This window comes from Bacillus rossius, chromosome 2 (assembly GCF_032445375.1).
Source record: "Bacillus rossius redtenbacheri isolate Brsri chromosome 2, Brsri_v3, whole genome shotgun sequence".
In the NCBI taxonomy this organism is placed as follows: Eukaryota; Metazoa; Arthropoda; class Insecta; order Phasmatodea; family Bacillidae; genus Bacillus; species Bacillus rossius.
The window spans coordinates 13,935,674-13,957,425 of NC_086331.1; the positions used below are offsets into that span (position 1 = coordinate 13,935,674).

Consider the following 21,752-nt stretch of genomic DNA (forward strand, 5'->3'; position numbering starts at 1 on the left):
CGTGAAAACATTGCGGATGGTGCCTGCGCCTGCCGCCACCTGACTTGCTGGCATCTAGTAAGGGAGTATTTGGGCAGAGGGCAACACAACGGGGTTTGAGCTTACTATTTTAATCGATTTCATAGTAAATACAGAAAAGTTGGGATTCTTAATTACTTTAAAAATAAATGAAATCAAAAAAAAAGAACCCGCAGTGTGTTATTTTTAGAAGATTGTCTTCTTTCTCTCTCTGCCATTTTACCCCTCACGATATACTAACGAGTCGAGGTTTGAATTGTCAAAGACGTTTCACATCTATCACGTGTATCTAGTTATACGAGGTATATTTTTTTACATAAATTTTCTTTATAACTGAATTTCAAAAGAAAATTTACTGTCCCACCTAAATTAAATCTCAGGCAGTATCAATTTTTTTTAACTCCAACCTTTACAAGTACAAATTTAAGTAATTATTGTGCTTGAAGAAACTGAACATTTAACATTTTTTTATTTATTTGTTTTTAATTCTTTGTTCTTAAGCCAATTGTTTGATGATTTCTTTAAAACAAGTATGTTTTGAAACACACGAAACATGCACGTCAAGTTTGTTTGAAGAGAGATAGAGAGAGTGAGATATGCAGGTACATAGAGAGATGGAGCGAGGGATGTATTTAGATATATGTAGAGATGTAGAGCGATTTAGATAGGGATGTAGATAGAAACATAGATACATAGAGTTATATAGAGACAGAGTGATATGGAGAAATATGGATAAAGATATTTATAGATATATAGAGCTTTATATATATATATTGAGAAATATAGTGAGATTTATAGAGGGACAAGTATAGAGAGATAGAGAGAGAGAGAGAGATGCCTTGTATGTGGGGAAGCCTTCTTTTCACAGACGAGAGAGCCAAACGCCCGATCGTGCATCTTCTGTTTTTTTTTGTTCATTGTAACTCATGATAACTAATGGTCAATTAGGTTAGGTTAGCTACATTATAATTAATTTAAAACATTGTGGACGGTTGATTTGGTTAGAATAGCTACATTAAAGATACTGTGAAATCATGTAAACGGTTTCCTAGCCCTGGATAGCTACATATTAAAAAGTTATTTGCTAAGCAACCATAAAATGATTTTACAGTATTTTTAATGTAGCCTAGCTATACTTACCTAATATAACCAACCATCCACAATGTTTTAAAGTATTTATAATGTAGCTAACCTATCCTAATCGACCGCAAAATTTAATACCTCACCAGTTTATACAATGAGATATAACGGAAAAAAAGCTAGCATGAGCTTCGGGGAACTTCGGGTGTGGCTCTCTGGTCTGTGAAATGAAGGCTTCCCTTGTATGTGTGTACCTACATACTTGAAACAAATGGCAGATAAATGGAAAGAGGCACAGCAACGCATGGGAAACCTAAGATGCACATCAAGTTCTGTCCCTGCCCGATTACACCCGAACAATTCACCTTCGGCCAACCTCGGGTTTAATTATATATATTTATATTTCTCTGTACATTTTAATGTAGCTATACTAACCTAACTAACCGTCCATAGTTAGGGGCAGGCATTTTTCGCGAAAAAACCTGAACGTCTACTAGACTGCAACAAGGTAGGTATACCCGCACCAGCGGTTTCTTCCTTGTGATTGGCGGCCGTCTGCGAGAGAAGTCGTCGCGTTGTTTTACCGAGCCACTCAGGACGCGTTTGATTCCGCACTGACTTCTGGTGATTGGTGTTGTAGCAATCGACGTGTAACTGAAAGAAACCCACCCAATCACGGAACACAGACGGTGCTACATTGTTTTGACTTTCAGGTGGTCTCGGAATCTTTTCGCGAAAAATGCATGCCCCCATCCATAGTGTTTTAAAGTGTTTTAATGTAGCTGACCTAACCGACCACTTTTAATATTTGAAATAATTTTTTCCTGCGCAAAATTAAAACAAATCCCAAAGTTGGCCGAAGGTGAATCGTTCGGGTGTAATCGGGAAGGGACAGAACTTGATGTCCCTGGTCACTAAATGCAGTCCAGTCCATAGCGGACCACGAGTCCAAGTGCCCAACCCCCGCATGGTAGACTCTTTTCTACTCTGACCAACACTTCATCCAGACCATCCTCTGTCTCCTGTAAATTCCTACACGTAATGCATGCCAAATTGCATCCCGCATGAATGTGCCCAGGGTTTTCCCTGTGTCTATGCAGGTTTTACCTGGGCCCAACCTATCTCTAGTTATAGTCAAGATTTAAGAGTGAGGGGAGTTAGTCATGGCGCCAATCGCTGCCATGGCTGGCCAATCCCCTCCTAGCACATGATGCATGCGACCCTCTTCCTGCATTTCTAATCCCAGCATGACTAGGCGTATAGGCTTCGGCCTGAGACGCATCTAGGTCCCTCCCTAACCCGGACCCCTCCAAAATACACTTAGTTTTAGTTAGGTTAGGAAAAAAAATGTACATGTTAGGCTTCTCGCGACGCACGCTCGTGGCTCGCGACGTGACCGTGTGTGTGTGTCCACAGAGCCGGCTGCCGGCCAGACAGCTGGCCATGATGGTCAAGTCGCAGGACATGAAGGCGCTCGTGGTGGCAGGGTTCTTCGAGCGCTTCAGGACCTTCCTGACGCCGGCCGGCTACAAGCCCCTGGCCATCATCTGCGGACTCTTCGTTTTCCAACAGTTCGCCGGCATCTACAGCACGCTCTTCTACGCCGTCACGTTTTTCGAGGTGAGCGGAGTCGTGACTAGAGACCCGGGAAATTCGCGGGTTCAATGACCTCCAGGATGGACTCCAATATCCTCTACAAACTCGGGCAAATACCAACTGTTCATTGGCTGCTGACTTGTGACTGGGTGGCCTGTGATTCGACACTTCTATGAGTGAGGGTCTCTAATTGGCCCTCAGTCCTCCAGATTAACAGTGAACCAATGACAGAAGCAGCACTAAGGTATAATTATCATCTCCATCCAAAATTTAATATCACCACTGGATAGCTAAAGGATCAAATAATTAGTTTCGCTAAGGGAGGACTGTGAAGTATCGCGCGCGGTGGAGGGAAGAAACTCCGCCATTTTGAGGTCATTTTTCTGCGTTTCGAGATTTCCATTTAGTATAACTTTTGACTCGGAGAAAATACGACGTTCATTTGAGTTTCAATCGTCAGCTCTCGTCAAAATCTATCGATTGTATGTATAAAACATTAGTTTAAATTAGTGAATATAAATGGTGTTAAAATTATATATATTGTCACGTTCCACTTTCAGAGGGGGGAGAGAATCGTAGCTCTTTACATAGAAACAACTCGCTTGGCATCAACTAGTCTTAACTTCATAAAATACTTTACTGTACCTAGGATCATAGGTTCGTCATCCCGTACAGGATGTCTGGTGAGAGCTGAACTAAGGAGATTTTGCAAAATAACATAATACTTAATTAAAATTATTTTATTCTTAAAGTCAAATACTCAACATCATTTTAAAGAACATTTAAATAGCGGGATTACAATTTAAAACAATAATCTCTTTACTTCCTTAACGATTGAACGACCTTACAAGAGAGAGAATGAGAGAACTTCACTAAACACTTCCCTAGTCCTTCCGAATACCTCAAATCATAATTAATACTTAAAATTAAAACAAAGATAAGTCCATACTCACATTTTCCGAAAAGCCTTTCTTGATCGATTACTTTAAAAAAATAACGTAGGGGCCTCTCCTGCCCTTGAAATCCCGAACGAACATTACATTTTAAAAACTATGACGCGTGACCCCTGACGAGGGCCATAGCCTCCGCCCGAAAGCTTGACGACTACATTATGACCTAACTTAAATTAAACGACTCGTGGCCTCTGGCGTCGACCATAGCTTCCGCCCGAAAGCTTGAATTCCTACATCACGAACGAACTAACAACTCGTGACCACAGGTGAGACGCATAGCCTCCGCCTGAGTGAGCCCCGAGTCACCACTCACTTGCGCTTAAATTCGCGCGCCCTGCCGCGCCTACCATAACAAAAGCTCGTTATTGAAGTCAAATTTACTAAACAACTAACTAGAACATCTGGGAAGACTACCCCCCCTCTACCCCAATGTGCAGGCCACACCGCGCGGCTTGTTACGACAGCGCGCCCCAGTAACTGCGGCCCGTGGCTGCGCCAGCGCGCGGCCAAACAAACAAACAAAATTCTGCAAGCCCGCAGCGCGCCGCGCCGGCCCCGTGCCCCAATTACATGGTCACGCCACTTGCGCTGACGAGTGAACAGAGCAGCCAGCCCAGAGTCCCGTCAGTAAAGTCCCTAAATTTGATTTCAACAACCCTGCAAAATTTCAACCCGCGACATAACCCTCCCCTCACAGAGCTCGAGCCCCATCGAGCTACCTCAAAATTACAAATTGTCTTTTTCCATTAAACCATAACTATAAATTCCTCATTTCACAAAAATAATAATTTTCTTAGTTCCTTGCTGTCTGAACATACATCTAAATTCTGCATAAGATTTATTTTAAAACAACAAGTATTCATAAAATTAAATGTAAAACTTTTATCTGGTTTGTTCTCACAGGAACCTTCAGAGGCTCGAGTTCTCAATTCTAAAAAAAATTGTTCTGTTAGTGAAGCTCTCTTTACAAATTAAATTAATGTTCTTAGTTTCTCAGTATTCGTTAAACAATGTGCAAATTCTTGATAATTATTATTATTTTTTTTTTTTCGGTTTCCGTTTATTACCATACTTCTTTCGTTCTTCAAAAAAAATTAAGTGTCCTTACAGTGTTTCAATTAATTAAACTCTTATCTCGTGAAGGTTGGTGCAACTCCTCGAAGTCAGTGTTGTCGAGAAGAGTAGCTCCCTGGGCTGGCCATCAGCAAACACCACTCAACTCCAACAGCTACTGGACTGGCTTCCAGGGCAGCTCACAACTTCTCCCCACATCTGCTTCGGAGTTGTGCCATCCTCATCACGAACAGATTACAATTCTGAAACATCATCAACAGGCATTACCATCACGCCTGACAAATACAAAACTAACTACTAAACTGCAATCGATGGGCAAGGATGCAAACACACAAAAAAATAAAATTAATTAATTCAACTGCTAACATAAAGTATCCCACCCTTAGCATAATCTAATCAGGCAAATAATTTGATAGGAAAAACTTAAGGAAGGGAAACATGACCTCCAATGATTTTCCCTACCTCTTGAGTCTTGATCTTCTCTATACAGCAAATAGTCCCCACGAAGTAACTGGGTTGAAGGTCAGTTCACATGACCCACCCATAACCTCTTCTACTCTTCTTTTCTTCTGGGGGCAACCACAATGCCCACCAATCTCTCTCCATGGTGCCGAACCAGCTATCCCATGAGAGTAAACAACGTAGTCAATAGGAGCGCAGAGGGGAAACACCAATCTCTGGCTTGTCGAGTCATAAAACTGCTTTATCTTCTTCTTCTTCTGAGTAAAAATATCTGACTAACCTTGCTTCTATTCTTCCAAACAGTAAAAGTTCATCAGGTATCTTCATGAAAGAAACATTCTAACTAATAATTCTTCATTTTTCTTCTTCTTTATTTCTGTTAGTTGTAATAGAAGGCCATGTTAGGGAGGTTATAGGGAAAAAGAGTGGCCAATTCCCACCCCATCACCCACCTAGATCATGACTAATTAACTTTTAAACTTTCTATTTCAAACAAATTAAAAAAAAAACATTTTTTTTTATTCAAACTTTTAAACTATAATTACTTTTACTTCATAACCTCAAAAGCTAATCAATAATTCTAAATGAAATTGTGATTTACTGCATCCTTGTTCCATCCGATCTGTTTGTTTATAACCTTTCTTGTAAAGTATAAAATTTTCAAACATTACTAATTCAAAAAAAAATTAAATTCTGGTGTCCTTTGAGTTACAATTAACTTTACTATTTCTTAGCTTGAAATAATTTAAGTTTTCAGAACTATTTCATTGTCTAATTCACAACACTTAAAAATCAACTCAAAACAACAAATCATCAAAATCAATAAGATCATCTGACCTACCTATCAGTACTGTGAACTTGAACTGTTCGTACACATTTATAATAAGCTATTGTATTTAAATTCCAACCTAAATAAGGTTTTAAAAAAAACTACTAATCCCTCTGTAAATTAAGAAAATTAACTTTAAAAATTAAACTTAAGGTATTAGTTCTTTTTGACAGCTACCACAACTCACTAGTTCCATTACATTACTATAACCTAAAAAGTTCTGTAAATAATGTTTATAACAAAAAAAAACTCCAGTTACTGTCTTCCATAAAAAAAAATAAAACTTTACATGACCTTATTAATCTCCACTTGTAAGTCCATGGCTGCCAGCTTTCTCTTCTCTTGAATCTTCAGTCTTGGCTCTTGTTTCAGTGATCTTGTATCTTGTCTCTCGAACTCTTGTCATCTTGTAAACTGGACTGCTGCTCAGCTCATCTTAAGGAATCTGTAACAGTTTCAAAAATACATGTTAATTTAAATTACATAATTCCTGTTCTTTGGTCCTAAAAAAAACAATTGTATTATTAGTACACATTACCCTGAAACAACATTATTATTCATTGTTTATTACTTAAAAAAAATGCTTTACCATAAAATCCTTTTTTGTTCTTTTCATTAGGCCTATTTATTTTCCTTCTTCTTAATTAAATTCTGCTTCAAATGTTAATCCTAACTTAAGACCTACCATCTATTTATTATTCATTACCTACATTATTTATGTTACCCTAAAATTCCCATAAGTTTCTAATACTTCCTATCAAAGACATTCTCTCTCAAAAAAAAAATTTACTTGTGACTCTTAACTTAACAAACTTAAAAAAAAACTTTTACACTAGACTTAACTTATTATTCATTCTTAGTTACTAAATTTCTATATGTAAACTTTAGTACTTACAAACAAAAACTGCCTATTTCTCTCTACCTCTTAATCTCTTTCAATTATTACAATAATAATGTTACCTTGCATCTTTAAACTTTCTTCTTTTCAATTAAATTAGACATCTCATAACAATAAAAATTCTGCCTATACTCTTCTTATGGGTGTACAAACCAACAACAAAATTTCAAATTCTCAAGTTTCCTTATATTTAAATTATGCAATACAAATAACCTCTGTGGTGCCTGTACCCTTTTAGGCCTACCACCTTCTCCTCTCACAGCATGACAACTCTTATTCCTCGGGGTCTGTATTCACTGTTCCAAATCAAATATCTCAAATAAATTAAAAACAAATTTATTATTTTAAGAAAACAAAAATTTACATTGACTTTACTATGGAGCCTGGAAATCTCAATGTCCCACAGCAGCTAACATGACTAAATCCCATGGAACCCCAGGTTTACATAACCTGTGCCCAAAAATTTAAGCATACCAGGCTTTCTCTGCACTGGTTTTACAGCATCACACACTATTTAGGGCCCCTGATCTGCCATCAGTCCCAAGGAGCTTTCCCACAACCCCTCTCTACACAAGCACCTACCGCATTCCTCTCAATTGGCTATCGGTTTTACGGCATTCTTTTGAGATCCGACCATCAAGTTAGGGCTAATCGAACACTAAACCTCCATACTTCCAAACTAATGTAAATCAATTAAATTTTCTCTGTAATTTCTTAAAATCCAAATAAAAATTATTCAAACATGCCCAAGAAACTTTCAAAAAAAAAAATTCATAATCTTATCTTCAAACCCTTAAAATAAAAATAAATAGATTACTCTGTTTTCTCCTTAATAACTGTAAACTGTCAACAAATATTATGTCGTAAATTTAACTATGCTTACTGACTCTAAATCATAAAATCTCATTCGTCCTAATTAATAAACAACCAATTTCCTTGAAATCTCACTGTATCTCTCATACTCAAACTCCACTGGCTGAATATCTCAATAAATTCAAAAACAATTATCTAAACTCTTAAAGAAACTCCTCCCCAATTATTCAAACTTACTTCACATTATTTTATTTCATTACTTAAAACACCTTACTCAAAAAAAATTAATTAATTATCTAGCTATCTTCCATTATTATTTATTTACCGAACAAAACTTTCTCCTAAATTAATTTAGTAACATTCAATTTCACATTAGGCAAGTACACTAACTCTCTACAGCAATGTTTCTCATTTCCCTCCTTCCTAACTGAATCCAATCTTACTTAACCTCCAGGGAATTTACCTCACAAAATAACCAAAAATTTCACTGTAGTGCCTATCTGCTATAGGCCCACTACACAGGGGGCTCTAACCCCACCAACAAACTTCATTGAAATGGTACCCTATCCCATACAGGATAGCCACTTCGGTACTACCATGGGGAACTCCTGCCCCAAACTACTCACAACTCTCAGGATTCTCCTGACCCTTAATTCCGTAGTCAGCCCATCTCCTATGGTCTGCGCTACAATTCCCTTTCTTCCCAGGGACACAACGCCTCACCTTAGGGTCCCTCGCCCTAATGAAAACATTAATTTTGTCTCTCTGTTCTTTTGGAGTAAATTCCCTCTACACACAAAATCTAGCCTTCCCAGTTTTCTCAATGCTTATCGATTTTATAGTGTACCTCCTTAATAATGTTTACAAATCCCAAAAAAATATTTTTAAAACCGAGGTAGAATTTAACTAACAAAAACATAAACAACTTACAACGAAACACTTCTAGCCTATACATCATACACTTCTTAAATTAAATTACTTACATACTGAAAGTTCCTCTTCTCCTAAAACACACTTAAATTTAAATGTATTTAACCAATAGTCTATTTTCTTATCGCTAAGTTACCGTACAGCTGATCAAAACAAGGTCACGGCCTGTCCACGTCTCCGTATGAGCCCGTGACGTCACCGAATTCCATCAGGTGCGCCAACCCTCGCTTGCGGTTCCTCCGTTCTCCGCTAGGTCTCAGCACCTCCCCGTCACGTGTTCATTCTGCCACGTCCACTGACGTGTCGTTCTGAAACAACTCTCAACATTTTTCTAATTAAAACAAAACATCACTATAAATTCTATAACTCTCTTTTACATAAACTCTCGTTTTCTTTTTAATTCCTTTCTAACGTTTATCCTTCCCTCGACTGATTTAATTCGTACGTCTCGTCTCCTACGCGCACGAAAACAAAACAAACTTCTCTTGAAAATAATTCCTATTTACGACAAAAAACTTTATTTTAAATTATAATTCTCTTAACCTACAATCTTAAAATGAACTTCAATTAAATTAAACCACTTGCATTATCTCTAATAAGCATTTAACTTATAACGTATTCTCCTCACGTAATAATCCCCGATATAAATCTACAATAAATTCAACGACTTAAAACAACTTATCACTATAAACTTTATCCTTACAAGTATCCTCAAATAAACATCTGTTACGTCAAAAAAAAAATCTCAAAGACTTCCTCCACTATAGACTAAAATTCCGTAATCCTCTCCTCAAGTAAACTCTTAATAACCTGCTATCAGAAGCTGAAACTAACTTAATAATAAACATAAAAATCTACCTCTCTCTCTCTCCAGAAATAGAACCTACCCGGCGCCTCCACCATTTCTGTCACGTTCCACTTTCAGAGGGGGGAGAGAATCGTAGCTCTTTACATAGAAACAACTCGCTTGGCATCAACTAGTCTTAACTTCATAAAATACTTTACTGTACCTAGGATCATAGGTTCGTCATCCCGTACAGGATGTCTGGTGAGAGCTGAACTAAGGAGATTTTGCAAAATAACATAATACTTAATTAAAATTATTTTATTCTTAAAGTCAAATACTCAACATCATTTTAAAGAACATTTAAATAGCGGGATTACAATTTAAAACAATAATCTCTTTACTTCCTTAACGATTGAACGACCTTACAAGAGAGAGAATGAGAGAACTTCACTAAACACTTCCCTAGTCCTTCCGAATACCTCAAATCATAATTAATACTTAAAATTAAAACAAAGATAAGTCCATACTCACATTTTCCGAAAAGCCTTTCTTGATCGATTACTTTAAAAAAATAACGTAGGGGCCTCTCCTGCCCTTGAAATCCCGAACGAACATTACATTTTAAAAACTATGACGCGTGACCCCTGACGAGGGCCATAGCCTCCGCCCGAAAGCTTGACGACTACATTATGACCTAACTTAAATTAAACGACTCGTGGCCTCTGGCGTCGACCATAGCTTCCGCCCGAAAGCTTGAATTCCTACATCACGAACGAACTAACAACTCGTGACCACAGGTGAGACGCATAGCCTCCGCCTGAGTGAGCCCCGAGTCACCACTCACTTGCGCTTAAATTCGCGCGCCCTGCCGCGCCTACCATAACAAAAGCTCGTTATTGAAGTCAAATTTACTAAACAACTAACTAGAACATCTGGGAAGACTACCCCCCCTCTACCCCAATGTGCAGGCCACACCGCGCGGCTTGTTACGAAAGCGCGCCCCAGTAACTGCGGCCCGTGGCTGCGCCAGCGCGCGGCCAAACAAACAAACAAAATTCTGCAAGCCCGCAGCGCGCCGCGCCGGCCCCGTGCCCCAATTACATGGTCACGCCACTTGCGCTGACGAGTGAACAGAGCAGCCAGCCCAGAGTCCCGTCAGTAAAGTCCCTAAATTTGATTTCAACAACCCTGCAAAATTTCAACCCGCGACAATATATATATATATATTAGGGATGGGATTTTCGAATCTTGGATTCGTCGAATATACCGAATCCTATGGATTCGAGGATTCGTAGGATCCGAGGTGGGATTCGAGGTGGGATTCGAGGTGGGTTTTTAAGAGTTTTAGGTAGTAATTGAAAATTGTAGTGCTGGGCGAAGTTTGAAAATTTCGAACCCGAACCGACCCTTACGTTCGGTTCGGTTCGAAACCTCTTAAAATATATTCGAAAAACCGAACGTTCGTTTAAAAAAAAAAAATAAGTTTTTCTAATTTTCTAACCCCCATTTGAGACCATTCACAAAACAGCTCAACAAAATTCTATTACTTGTAATATTCCGACTTTTATCGCATAATCGTCGCCTCAACAGTTTCAAGCGCAGACAAAATAAAAATAAAATTATTAATCGTCGCATAACTCGCATAGCATCTTTTCATATGGGCGCGCTTTGTTTTTTGATTACTTTAGAGAATTTTGTATGCATTTGTCGTACTACGTAATATAAACTATCGTACAAATGCCAAAGGTATTGTATATTATACCTTTAGCTATAGTGCGTATACGAGAAGTGTTGTAAAATCACCAAACATTGCGTACCCCATACGTTAAACTAAAGCGCTTGTACGAGAACTCTCGTATTTCGGCAAAACTAACGTGATCAAGTTAACACAAGACAAATGCGGTAGGAAATGATTACGTAAATTACGTATTTTAAATTACTGGGATGTATTTATTTTCTTTGGCCTTTTTGGTCATAACAGTCAGGTAATGAAAATATTAATATAATCTTGTGTATTAAAAGTACTGGTCCAGTAAATGTTACAGTACGGTACTAAGTTGACTAGCGTAGTCGCGGCAGCCATCATTATTTCTCGTGTTTTCTTTTTTCCGACGCAAATTTCTATAACCACACTTTTTACGTTACGTTTACAATACTATTGTTCTTGAGGTGATTTGCGATGAGCAGGCTAACGTCGTTGAAGTTTTACAAATGGAGAAAAGATAATGACGACCCGGATGACCCAGAACCACCCCAAAAAAACCGTCTAAAGTTTCTTCTAACGAGCAGCATTCTTCCAAGAAAACAGCAACTGCAGACAGCGGGTTTTGTAATGTAGATAGGTAACTTAATTCACATTCGCCTTTTTTTGATGTCCTATTAAAAAGTTTTACTTATTAAAAATGTTAGGTTATGTCTACCACAATAATATGTGGATAGGTAACTTAATTCACATTCGTCTTTTTTTTTATGTCCTATTAAAAAGTTTTACTTATTAAAAATGTTAGGTTATGTCTACCACAAAAATATGTTATGTGGCCTTATGCTGAATGTTCGTCATATTTATAATATTTTTTTAAAATGAAGGTTAGTGTACACTTAAAAAGGAATATAGTCTTTTTGAAATTTAGATGTAACTTCTTCACGAATTAAAAGTTGGTATATATATAAGCTAAGCTATATAATGTTTTAATTTTACATATGGATGGAGAACCTTTCTTTCTCACCACTCAGTTAAAGACCAAAATGCTGGTCATCGGTTCATTTTAATTGAAAACAATTATTTCTGTATGAGGTTCGGTTCGGCTCGGTTCGAAACCAGAGAACTGAGGTTCGTCCAGCTCTAGAAAATTGTAGGTATACCTAAACTATATTATAAAGTTAACGGAAATGGCACAAACATAAGATAAACTACGCTGCATTTTGTCAATTAGCATAACTACTCTATCATTTCCAACTTTCAATAATATAACATTGCAGAAAAAAACGTAACTTTTTTTAAATGGTGTTTGTTATACAAACGTATTTTATTGAAAACATAGGAAGGATTAATTTAACAGAGAATTAGACAGATGCAAACTTACGTGTGTGGTTTTTGAAGTTATTTGTCTCTATTTTATATCAGGTGTATACACTATGCACTTATTTTATAATTTTATAAATACACATGTGATTTTTTTTAATACATAGGCCTATGTAATTTTTTAAAATAAATGTGTGATTTTTTTTAATAACATGTGGTGAAGCGAAGTGTGGGACTGGGATTCGAGATTCGATGACAAACACTGAGGATTCGAACAAGGATTCGGATTCGACCAAAATGTGGATTCGTCCCATCCCTAATATATATATATATATATATATATATATATATATACATGGGCGTAGATCCCGGGGGGGCCAGGGGGGCCCGGGCCCCCCCTGGAATTAATGGGCCCCTCCTTGGGGGGGCCCACTTCGTGATTTTAAAGTTAATGGTGTACACAACATATATATATATTATTTATATATATTATATATATATTATTTATATATATTTATATATATTTATACATGGGCGCAAATCTGTAGGATTTCCAGGGGGGGGCCGTGAATTTAATTTAAGAATTTTGCTCTAGAGTTCAACCGAAACAAGTCTTCTCTGGATATTAAGCTCGTATGTTATAAACTTTATTTTTACGTAAGTGATATTAACAATAAAGCAGAGCAACATTTGTTTTAGTAATTATTAATTAATGACTATAAGAAGTGATCTCTCAAACATGTTTGAATAATTTGCTAACCTAAGTACATAAAATATCCATGAAAAAATCTATAAAAATAATATACGTGAATATAATGCAAATAGATAACACCCCACCCATACATTACCATTTTCCAAAAGTGTTTATTCTAATTTCAATTTAAAAATAAATGATTAAATTAAAATAAAACAAATATTTAAGGGGGGCTCCCATACAACAGACATGATTTTTTTTTTTTTGCCGTTTTTATAGATGATGGTACGGAACCCTTCGTGCGCGAGTTCGACTCGCACTTTGTCGGGTTTTTTATGCCACATCACATAATTACTGCGATTCAAATGCTGTTCGTGAAATTCTTTGTTCACAGTTTTTGATGCGCCCTAAAAACCCAAAGCGCCAAAGCTAATAAACGGATCAACATCAAATGAACGATCGAATCATATTAAAACCCTTAAAGACTATTTTATTTAGTAAAGGCATCAACCAGGTAAAAAAGAAAAAAAAAACTTAATGACACAAATGAAAAATCTCGGAGATAGAACTATAAAATTTATCCTACAGCTAATTGAACCACATACATTTCTCGGCTTATATTTAGTATAATCAGTATTTTGGCAGTGAATTATTTAGTTAAAATATGCCGCTTGATTAGTTATTAAAGAGACGCGTTTGCTTCCTTATTAACTTAAATACGGATGTGTAAGGTTTAAATACTTCTTTCTCACTCTTACTTCTGTTTACTCGTGCAGTGTTGCAGTTATCAAATAACAAATGTTATAAAGTGATTATCGGCCATGAATTGTTAAAATTATCGTTTGATAATAAAAGGGGAGTGATTTTAAATTCCATATTGACGAGGAAAAAAATTATTCCATGTATATTCACATGTAACGTACAGAGCAGCTAGCCTTACAGAATGGAGATGAGCTAAAAAAATTCCAGAAAATGGTATATAAGTTTCAGTTCGTAAATAAACTAAATTCTGCTATAATTACTCTTAAAGTATTAAGTTGTTTATTTACTGGAAAAAATAACGTTACATAATCACTTAAATAAAATATATTACCTAAATAATAGTCACTACTTATAAAACAATCAAGTTTACCAGGTGAGAATCAGATTATGTTTTCTGTTTCTTCCGCGTCACGAACTTATCCATGTTGATGTTTGCCAAGAAAGCAGAAGACTGGGGCACACGAGAGCAAAACCACTTTAAAAACAGACTACCTGAAACCTATAATACTGTCGTTTCAGAGGACAAGGTAGTGTGGGTAACAATGGGGAGGAAAAGCTAACGGAACCCTACCCTAGCTTCGTCCTTTGGAATGAACGGTTTCTGGGAATTAAGGGTTTAAAAGTTTCTCACTGGAAAACTCCATACCATGGCTTTCGCAGAAGGGGTAGGGGAAAATAACTACGGAACTCGAAGGTAGGAATGTAAAGCATGTCAAAGTGTCTGTCGTCGTTGTAAATAATAATATATATAAATATATATAAATATATATAAATAATATATATATAATATATATAAATAATATATATATATGTTGTGTACACCATTAACTTTAAAATCACGAAGTGGGCCCCCCCAAGGAGGGGCCCATTAATTCCAGGGGGGGCCCGGGCCCCCCTGCCCCCCCGGGATCTACGCCCATGTATTTATATATATTATTATTTACAACGACGACAGACACTTTGACATGCTTTACATTCCTACCTTCGAGTTCCGTAGTTATTTTCCCCTACCCCTTCTGCGAAAGCCATGGTATGGAGTTTTCCAGTGAGAAACTTTTAAACCCTTAATTCCCAGAAACCGTTCATTCCAAAGGACGAAGCTAGGGTAGGGTTCCGTTAGCTTTTCCTCCCCATTGTTACCCACACTACCTTGTCCTCTGAAACGACAGTATTATAGGTTTCAGGTAGTCTGTTTTTAAAGTGGTTTTGCTCTCGTGTGCCCCAGTCTTCTGCTTTCTTGGCAAACATCAACATGGATAAGTTCGTGACGCGGAAGAAACAGAAAACATAATCTGATTCTCACCTGGTAAACTTGATTGTTTTATAAGTAGTGACTATTATTTAGGTAATATATTTTATTTAAGTGATTATGTAACGTTATTTTTTCCAGTAAATAAACAACTTAATACTTTAAGAGTAATTATAGCAGAATTTAGTTTATTTACGAACTGAAACTTATATACCATTTTCTGGAATTTTTTTTAGCTCATCTCCATTCTGTAAGGCTAGCTGCTCTGTATGTTACATGTGAATATACATGGAATAATATTTTTCCTCGTCAATATGGAATTTAAAATCACTCCCCTTTTATTATCAAACGATAATTTTAACAATTCATGGCCGATAATCACTTTATAACATTTGTTATTTGATAACTGCAACACTGCACGAGTAAACAGAAGTAAGAGTGAGAAAGAAGTATTTAAACCTTACACATCCGTATTTAAGTTAATAAGGAAGCAAACGCGTCTCTTTAATAACTAATCAAGCGGCATATTTTAACTAAATAATTCACTGCCAAAATACTGATTATACTAAATATAAGCCGAGAAATGTATGTGGTTCAATTAGCTGTAGGATAAATTTTATAGTTCTATCTCCGAGATTTTTCATTTGTGTCATTAAGTTTTTTTTCTTTTTTACCTGGTTGATGCCTTTACTAAATAAAATAGTCTTTAAGGGTTTTAATATGATTCGATCGTTCATTTGATGTTGATCCGTTTATTAGCTTTGGCGCTTTGGGTTTTTAGGGCGCATCAAAAACTGTGAACAAAGAATTTCACGAACAGCATTTGAATCGCAGTAATTATGTGATGTGGCATAAAAAACCCGACAAAGTGCGAGTCGAACTCGCGCACGAAGGGTTCCGTACCATCATCTATAAAAACGGCAAAAAAAAAAAAATCATGTCTGTTGTATGGGAGCCCCCCTTAAATATTTGTTTTATTTTAATTTAATCATTTATTTTTAAATTGAAATTAGAATAAACACTTTTGGAAAATGGTAATGTATGGGTGGGGTGTTATCTATTTGCATTATATTCACGTATATTATTTTTATAGATTTTTTCATGGATATTTTATGTATTTAGGTTAGCAAATTATTCAAACATGTTTGAGAGATCACTTCTTATAGTCATTAATTAATAATTACTAAAACAAATGTTGCTCTGCTTTATTGTTAATATCACTTACGTAAAAATAAAGTGTATAACATACGAGCTTAATATCCAGAGAAGACTTGTTTCGGTTGAACTCTAGAGCAAAATTCTTAAATTAAATTCACGGGCCCCCCCCTGGAAATCCTACAGATTTGCGCCCATGTGTATATATATATATATATATATATATATATATATATATATATATATATATATATATATGGCCCTATAAGCGACTTCTTAGTGTTCAAACATGAATATAACATACATAATTTAGCGTATTTTATATTTTGTATAGAAAATATTACCTGTTACGTACACGTATTCACGTACAACACACGGCCGTGTCCATGACACAGTTACACCCCTTTTTTTTTACAATAGTGGAGCATCGACTGTCTGACACAATACGGGACTGGTGGTGTTTGGAGGAAAACAATTTTTGGATAAACGGTCACTTACACAAACATTTGTACCAGAGGCATATGAAATATTTCAAACAAAGAAACATGGAAGTGAAACACACTACTGAATTTGTTTTGTATCACATTGTACATAGTAAATAATTTGTGTAAAGTATGTACACATACATATTAGAGAAATATGTCCGAAATTTTCATTTGCTGGGACTCGTTTTTTTTCCCCGCTGAATCTCACACACGTGTAATAGACGGCAATTGGAGGGCGTCACATTCATCTTGTTGCTCTGACCACTTCATGGCCGTCTCAAGGCAATGGGAAGCCTCCTCACTGCAGGGTCCTTTCTCGGCTCAGTCGCCGTCGCACAGCTGTTCCTCACAGTCGCCGTCGCACAGCTGTTCATCACAGTCGCCGTCCAACAGCTGTTCTTCACAGTCGCCGTCGCACAGCTGTTCCTCACAGTCGCCGTCGCACAGCTGTTCATCACAGTCGCCGTCGCACAGCTGTTCCTCACAGTCGCCGTCGCACAGCTGTTCCTCACAGTCGCCGTCGCACAGCTGTTCCTCACAGTCGCCGTCGCACAGCTGTTCCTCACAGTCGCCGTCGCACAGCTGTTCCTCACAGTCGCCGTCGCACAGCTGTTCCTCACAGTCGCCGTCGCACAGCTGTTCCTCACAGTCGCCGTCGCACAGCTGTTCCTCACAGTCGCCGTCGCACAGCTGTTCCTCACAGTCGCCGTCGCACAGCTGTTCCTCACAGTCGCCGTCGCACAGCTGTTCCTCACAGTCGCCGTCGCACAGCTGTTCCTCACAGTCGCCGTCGCACAGCTGTTCCTCACAGTCGCCGTCGCACAGCTGTTCCTCACAGTCGCCGTCGCACAGCTGTTCCTCACAGTCGCCGTCGCACAGCTGTTCCTCACAGTCGCCGTCGCACAGCTGTTCCTCACAGTCGCCGTCGCACAGCTGTTCCTCACAGTCGCCGTCGCACAGCTGTTCATCACAGTCGCCGTCCAACAGCTGTTACTCACAGTCGCCGTCGCACAGCTGTTCCTCACAGTCGCCGTCGCACAGCTGTTCCTCACAGTCGCCGTCGCACAGCTGTTCCTCACAGTCGCCGTCGCACAGTTGTTTTCACAGTCGCCGTTGCACAGCTGTTCCTCACAGTCGCCGTCGCACAGCTGTTCCTCACAGTCGCCGACGCACAGCTGTTCCTCACAGTCGCCGTCGCACAGCTGTTCCTCACAGTCGCCGTCGCACAGCTGTTCCTCACAGTCGCCGTCGCACAGCTGTTCCTCACAGTCGCCGTCGCACAGCTGTTCCTCACAGTCGCCGTCGCACAGCTGTTCCTCACAGTCGCCGTCGCACAGCTGTTCCTCACAGTCGCCGTCGCACAGCTGTTTCTCACAGTCGCCGTCGCACAGTTGTTCCTCACAGTCGCCGTCGCACAGCTGTTCCTCACAGTCGCCGTCGCACAGCTGTTCCTCACAGTCGCCGTCGCACAGCTGTTCCTCACAGTCGCCGTCGCACAGCTGTTCCTCACAGTCGCCGTCGCACAGCTGTTCCTCACAGTCGCCGTCGCACAGCTGTTCCTCACAGTCGCCGTCGCACAGCTGTTCCTCACAGTCGCCGTCGCACAGTTGTTCCTCACAGTCGCCGTCGCACAGCTGTTGGTCACAGTCACCGTCACACAGCTGTTCCTCCCAGTTGCGAAGGACTTGGTCGTCGACCACACTGGCGGTGATTTCATCGTCCGTCAATACTTGATGGCCAGGGTCATTGGCATCACATTCGAGGCAGTTCCTGATCGCATTCTTCAAATTCTCACCGTTTTTTACCACCCCGGCCAGTTCTGACACAATCTGGCTTTTTTGGCGGCTCTTCAGGTGCTGCGAGGACTTATCTGATGGACGGAACTTATTCCAGGTTTTCTGCTAAAGGCTCTGTCACACCGCCAAACACTAGCTTCCAACAACTCCTAGTATGTTGTGTCCAACAAATTGGGTGGGTGGGGGTTTATGAACTCATAGATAACGTCACTAGCACAGCCATGTTTATTCGACAAGTTGGATGACTTGAGTTTCCATCGAATATTTTGAATATAGGACGGGTTCTAAAATAAGCTGGTTGTTGGATGCGATCGGCCAATCAAAATCGTGCCTAATGAAAACGGAAACGACATCCGTTTCCGCGTCAATGTTTTATTAAAATGGGAACGAATCCAATGCCTATTAAAGAGGTAAAAAATTAAAAAAAAAGTATGTTCATATGATTGTCGTATGCAAGAAAATTTTATGCATGAATTTTTTTTTACTTCAAAAAATTTCCGAAGATTTATTTCATTGTATAACGATTATTATTTTAATTTAAATATATTTGTTCAAAAAATCTAAATATTCACAAATATAATAACTAGTTAAAAAGTTCCGTCCTGTACTGTGATGCATTATTTAATTTCCAAATTGAGAAAATTCTAAAAAGTTTGAAATAGCTCAGACCAAAAATTAGCTTTGGCAGTGTGACATGATTTAAAACATGATTGAGGTTATCTGTCCAAATATATTTGATGGAGCGAATTGGAAGCCATTTTTCGTCCAACACTTCCCCTCCAACTCTATTGGCAAACATAATGGATAGAAATATTTGACAGTCCAACAGGGCCTTTATGGATGGAGTGTGCTTGAGGGTTGTTGAAGCTTCTGCAGCCAAGTACACAGCATCCTTCAATTTAATTTCTATGCACACTTTCTGAAGAGTTTTTTTACTTATTATTCCCCTATCATAACAACAATGCCTTTCTGTAATAACGTTTGAAGTTTTCAATAATACCTTGGACCATAGGTCGGAGGACTGAAGTAACGTTGGGGCCAAAAAACTACTTCAAACTTTCCGTTTTCTCTTTCCAGTGAATGGTTTGAGGGGTGACTCATGTTAGCCTTCAGGGTTAAAGACTGTTTCGTAACAATCCTTAAAAATGATTTTATCCGTCCATGAATTCTCATGAGTATTCTAGGTTTAGTATGGTAGGAGTATTGTAGGTATTGTTTCTCCTTTAAACAACTCGGATACTTAGATTTTTTTTCTATGAGCAGCAAATATAGCCTGTGCGTCACTGTAACATTGCATGCCAGAGCAGTGATACGTGATTTGCTTGCCTTAAAACCAAGTGCTCACATTTCATTCTTAGAAACTAGGAATTTTTTGGCGTTATCATCTACATTGTAGACTTTTTTTTTGTTTTAGTCTTCCTTAGAATTATAGTAGTATATGAATGGAGATACCAGCCTTGCAGCAGGATAGTGGATGGGGTCAATGACCAACTGCTCTGACCATTTTTGGTGTCAAATTTCATCAAAATTCCTCAAAAATTCCTAAAAATTAACCTTTTTTGAGAGAAAAAAAAATCCCACTTTTAGAGAATATTTCCCATTCTTCCCCCTCAAAAATTCAAAATTCAAAATTGCACTCCAAAAACTTGGATCTACTAGCACCATTCTTCAACTGGTCTATTATTCTAATTTTATTGAAAAAAAACAAACTTTATTACATTTATGAGTTAACGTTTCACTGATTCAGGTTATGCGTATATAGAGCACAATGTTGAAGTGCATGGTGATAATGAACGAAACATGTAACTAAGTCGTGGTTTATATCTCGTCATTTCATTTCACAATTGTTTTATATACTTCTTTTTTGCATTAAATGTTGTATACTTTATGCAAAAATTTATTATTAATTGTATTTATTTCTCTGAGTGCTGTAATAACTTTTAATACATATTTATGTCCGTCTGTTCTGTTATTTGATACTAATTAATCATTCATAAATTTTTAAACTTTCATTTAAAAACATATTAAATCACAAGTTGTTTAAATAACCTGTATAAACGTATATTAACTTTACAAATGACAGACATTTACAACGAAGTGAATGTCATCATGTTATTGAAAACTAAACGAAAAATTGATTGCATCTGTAAACCTGTTAAATAAAAATGAGAGATGATATTTTTTCACTTAGGATTGTACTTATTTGATGATGGGGACTTCCCTTATTCAAATTTTGCTTGGTTCTTGGTTATGACTTGAAAAAATAACGATTTTTACAATTTCTCAAAAAAATTAGTAAATTATACAACTTAGTAATAATTTAACATAAAATTAACCAAATAAAAATTTATGACTCGTTGGCAATTTGATCTATTAAGATTAACAAATTTACATTTATTACTGTGGCCGTGGACTATATCGATGAATTAAATGCATATTATTTTACGAATAGGTGTACATCAGAAGTATCCTACGTTAAATCAAATGAAAATTCTCTTGTATAGTTTTTTAAAAAAATATTATATAACTACATTTCTAAATTAGCCCAAGGAAAACTTTATCTCATTTAGTCTAGAGTTTGACAAAATTGGTTTTTTTCAATCTACGACACTTAATTTGCATTTTTTTGTAAATTAAGTTCAGAAGAAAAAATAAAGAAATCAATTCCACGGGTTACATTTAGTTAGAATCAATGGCTTAAATTTGTGTCTTTTCAGTATTTGGTTAAATTAACAGCAATATGTTTATTTCTACGCAGATATACTGATGCTATAGAAAATAAAATTCTCTAAGGAAAAAAAATAATTTATAAAAACATTTAACAATTGTTTTCTTGCTTTGGCTTTGGTTGCATATCAACTTTATTGTATGAGTAAAATAATTATTGCTGTGTCAAAAGTATGGTTTTATGTAACACATTGTGTTACAAGCTTTATCCTTGTGAAGCCCTGTAAGTGCTTCAACATCAATGAGTTAAATGTTGCAGTTGACACTTCAGCAGCGATATATATACATATATATAGTTTTAATAACAATGAAGCTTAAATAAAACCTTACGAAAGAAAATATTTTGAAATTAAAAGAAATTAGATTTCTTATTTCACACTTTAATCCTTCCATGTTGTACCACCCAAGCAAAAATTAATCAC

General features: G+C 37.4%; 1 protein-coding gene across 1 annotated transcript in view; it reads left to right on the plus strand.

The window, feature by feature from the left end:
* The window catches only part of LOC134528842 (facilitated trehalose transporter Tret1-2 homolog), a 167,242-nt gene that overhangs the window by 137,046 nt on the left and 8,444 nt on the right, over window positions 1–21,752 (plus strand). The window contains exon 7 of the mRNA XM_063362509.1: window positions 2,515–2,718. Coding sequence (XP_063218579.1) covers window positions 2,515–2,718 — 204 coding nt within the window. The remainder of the gene's footprint in view (window positions 1–2,514; window positions 2,719–21,752) is intronic.